We start from the raw sequence: 3,978 nt of genomic DNA on the forward strand, positions 1-3,978 counted from the left end.
CTCAGTTTCACCATCGAACATAGCCAAAACCACTGCCTCCCCTTCTTTGACGTCCTTGTGGAGCAGAGAGAGGCCTCTTTCTCTGCAAAAGTCCACCTGAAGTGAACGAACCTGGGCATGTGTATGAACGGGGTGAGCGAATACCCTGGGATGTATAAGCACCCCACCATCAGCGCCTACATCAGGAGGGCCCTCTCACACTGCTCCTCCTGGAATGACACACATGGAGAAATGGAACGTGTAGCCCAGACCCTCGTTGACAATGGACTCCCAAACTGGGATATAGAAGAGTCTATCAAGGCAAACATCGATAAGTGGTATCGGCAGGAACCTTGCTCCGATGTCCCTGAATGCATAGAGCCCCTCTATAAAGGACAATTTCATCATAAATATAAAGAAGATGAACATGCCCTCAAGAACATCATTGAGGATAATGTCTGCCCTGTTATCCCAATAAGAATATTCATCTGGTCATTTATTACAAGAGCATAAGGACGAGCAGCCTGGTGATGCGTAACAATCCAGCCCCCAGCTCAGCAGGACCCCTTGAAGACAAACCAACGTGGTATACCGGTACTCATGCCCTTCTGAGGGCGTCTCAGTTCTTACATCGCTATGACCACCATGTGTTTCTTCCAAGAGGATTTCCTGCCACGCCTAAGAGGGAGCCATCTTTAACCATGCCAGGACTGCCCATAACCAGGGAATTGCAAGAAAAGATATATTCACGAATATAGAAATAATTGACCTAACTGTGGACCACCACCGCCTACGCCTCTTGGAAGCATTGCACATTGGGAACGAGAAATCAACCTTCAATATTCTGCAGGAACCGTTCCCCTCCCCACAGCCGCCAGGAGACCTGCACCAAGTGACCCCTATAGGGAATGAGCAAATCAAAATTCTGCATTTGAGGACCGAAATTGTCCCATTCATCCCCAGCACTACAATACCGCTCACACGCAAGAAGAGCCCTGAACATCAACATGGGAGTTAAGACTCCGCCTGAGATGACCTGCCCCGGCCAGCTAATCATAATTCAGCCCCGATCAAGAAACGTCCCCACCCCCCCTCTATAAATACCGACCCAAGCGCCTTGTTTCTCCAGATGTTTCTTAACCACGTCCAGAGGATGACCAACGAGATGGTCGAAACATTTCGACGGTACCACAACCTGAAGTAGAAGAACCTGAATCCAGACCACGAAGGATTCCACGGATTTCCGATTGAATATTTCAATAAAAGACTTCCCGCATTCCACACACTAATCCTTTTTCCAATATGAATATTGGCCAGTTGCGACCAACGTCGCTGAGCCTGAAAAGCGAATTATAAGGAAAATGGAAAAGATCCTGTATAAGATCAATTCGCATAATACAGCCAACCTTTTTATTATTATTATTATTATTATTATTATTATTATTATTATTATTATTATTATTATTATTATTATTATTATTATTATTACGCAGAACAGACGTCCATATTCGAAAAAGGAAATAAGAACAAAAGAGGAAAGAGGTGAAATTACCTGACAGCAAAGAACTATGGTTTTGATTCCATCAAAGAAATAACGACAACGACAGTAACTGAAGCGGAACGTAGAGAACATTGAATGACTAAACTAGTAAATATATAAATATGCCAAATGATAAGTTTCTCCCGCCTTCAGTGAGCCTCGCGTGGAATTTTGTAGGCAGTATCAAAGACCTTTCGCAGCTTACTCCCTCCTCCCAGCTGCACCACTTCTAGCTTCTAAAATTCCATCCATTAATTTGGGTCTCATTATACTTGGTTTTCCAACTTTTATAACTTTTCTTTGCTCTATTTTTTTTTATCTGTTACAATTTTGAGAATAAATGCTTACTGTGATCCCAGGGATCTACAAAAGTAACTCGGTGGTCTCGTATTTAGAATGATAATATTGATGATGATAATAAAAATATCGTCATCATTACTACTACTACTACTACTACTACTACTACTACTACTACTACTACTACTACTACTAATAATAATAATAATAATACTACTACTAATAATAATAATAATAATAATAATAATAATAATAATAATAATAATAATAAAATAAGTCCTTTTTATACGGATCCAAATATAAGGTGCGTGTTGAATTAATTAGCTTTGTTCTAATTAAGACAAGAGTCATCAAGAAACTGTATTTACCTTTAACTTCGTAAAAAGTGTCAAAGCTTCCTTGATTAAGAAAAGTTCAGAGCTACCAAACTTCTTGAAAAACTTACACAGAGAATATGTACATAACTTTGGGTTGAACTTGTATCTTCACTGAAGCACGAGATACACAGACCTAAGAAATGTCCTAATCATATTAAAGGACGTAATCATCATCATTACTAATAAAATGGACCCAATGGCCTGTTGCTGAATCCTGGGGGCCATTCGTCCTTAACCATACCTCTTCGCAACATTCGCTGGGTCTGACAAACCCATTTTTGGAAAATTGAAACCACATTTTTAATCAACCTCTGTTGAATGTTATTTCATAAAAAAATAAATTAACTTTTTTAGCTTGAATCCTAAAATAAATGAATTTAAGGAAAACTTTATTCTTTAGGGGTAAATAAAGAAAAACAAAGATTCGAAATATAATAAGTTTAAATTCTCATTCTCGTATAAAATAAAAAATCTGAAACTTATCCTTCACTTCACAGATTCACAGGTCCCTGGCCCATCTGCTATGACTGGTACCAATCTCTGTCTCAACCACTCCATGGGATAAAAGAGAGAATAAATGGGGTGCCATTTTTCCAGTAAAAATTGACTCATGCAACAACTTGGTTTTTTATATTTTGATATTTTCATTTCTATGATTTTTTATATTTTATAATATGCAGTAATATTTTTTTTATAAAGATGATAAGTAAACAAGTGTGCAAATTTTTTTACAGACAACATTATTCTACTTACCAGCAGTTTCTCACAATCGACACGCAGCATAGTAGTGGTTTTGGCAGACAGGTTGCTCAGACTTGTGGCACCTGAAGTGTAGCTTCCTGTCCTTCACTTTCACAAACATTTTGCAGTGCAGTGGAGGATACTGACTCCCTGCAATTACTGGCTTTCTCCCTCTAGTAGTTTTACTGGCGGGGGGAGGGAGCTGACAGGCATTGCCGACGAGTTGCCTCAGGGATATTGATAGGGTGAGGATCCTTAGCTTCTAATGTGTTTTTGGCTTGATGAATTTCCGTGCTACCTGATGCATATAATGCCTCCTGAACAGGGCTTTTCCACCTATTCTTTTCATATTATTATCTTCATGTATCATCCTGGCATTAATCCCACCACCATTAACTGTACCAAAAAAGACACATATATGCCTTCGTGTAGTCATTCTGGAACGTAAATATATGACACTCATCTGATCATAGTTATCAACACCACCTTTGGCTGAAATATAAAATTCTATCATTTCTGGCTTGCTTGCTGCTCCGAGGGTTGGGCCTCTGTGAATAGATGAGAGCACCAACACTATTTTCTGTTTCTTGGAAGTGGCAGGTACATAAGACACCAGTCAAGTTATTCATAAACAGAAATGCACTTGATCTCAACCCTTGAGTGGCTGTGTCTTTCATCTCAGCTGGCACCTCCTCCTTGTTAGTCATCATGGTCCCAACAAAGGTCATGCCACAGTTCTCTTGAATGTCAGACATGAGGGCCACCAAAGTGAACCAGTTTGTGTGTGCATGGTGGTAGGGCCCAGTGAGGTCTTGATGTAATAGTGGCCGAAGCTTAAGCCACCTTAGGACCTTGCGTTTTCCTTCCCCAGATAAGGAACTGCACCCAGCACATATTTTGATTCATTATCACATATGAGAACCAGATTGATCCTGTACTTGGCAGGTTTGTTCAGTATATGCATTCTGAATGGACACCTGCCTCGAAATCATAATTCATCTACTGTGAGGTGCTCACTTGGTTTGCATAATATCTCACAATTTT

At 39.8% G+C, this 3,978-nt stretch overlaps 1 protein-coding gene across 1 annotated transcript in view; it reads right to left on the reverse strand.

The window, feature by feature from the left end:
* Positions 1-815: 815 nt before the first annotated feature.
* Positions 816-3,978, reverse strand: part of LOC136834567 (uncharacterized) — a 31,939-nt gene continuing 28,776 nt past the window's right edge. Inside the window, exon 3 of the mRNA XM_067097147.1 lies at positions 816-878. Within this exon, the coding sequence (XP_066953248.1) occupies positions 816-878 (63 nt within the window). The remainder of the gene's footprint in view (positions 879-3,978) is intronic.

The sequence above is a fragment of the Macrobrachium rosenbergii genome, chromosome 54 (genome assembly GCF_040412425.1).
Source record: "Macrobrachium rosenbergii isolate ZJJX-2024 chromosome 54, ASM4041242v1, whole genome shotgun sequence".
Lineage (NCBI taxonomy): Eukaryota > Metazoa > Arthropoda > Malacostraca > Decapoda > Palaemonidae > Macrobrachium > Macrobrachium rosenbergii.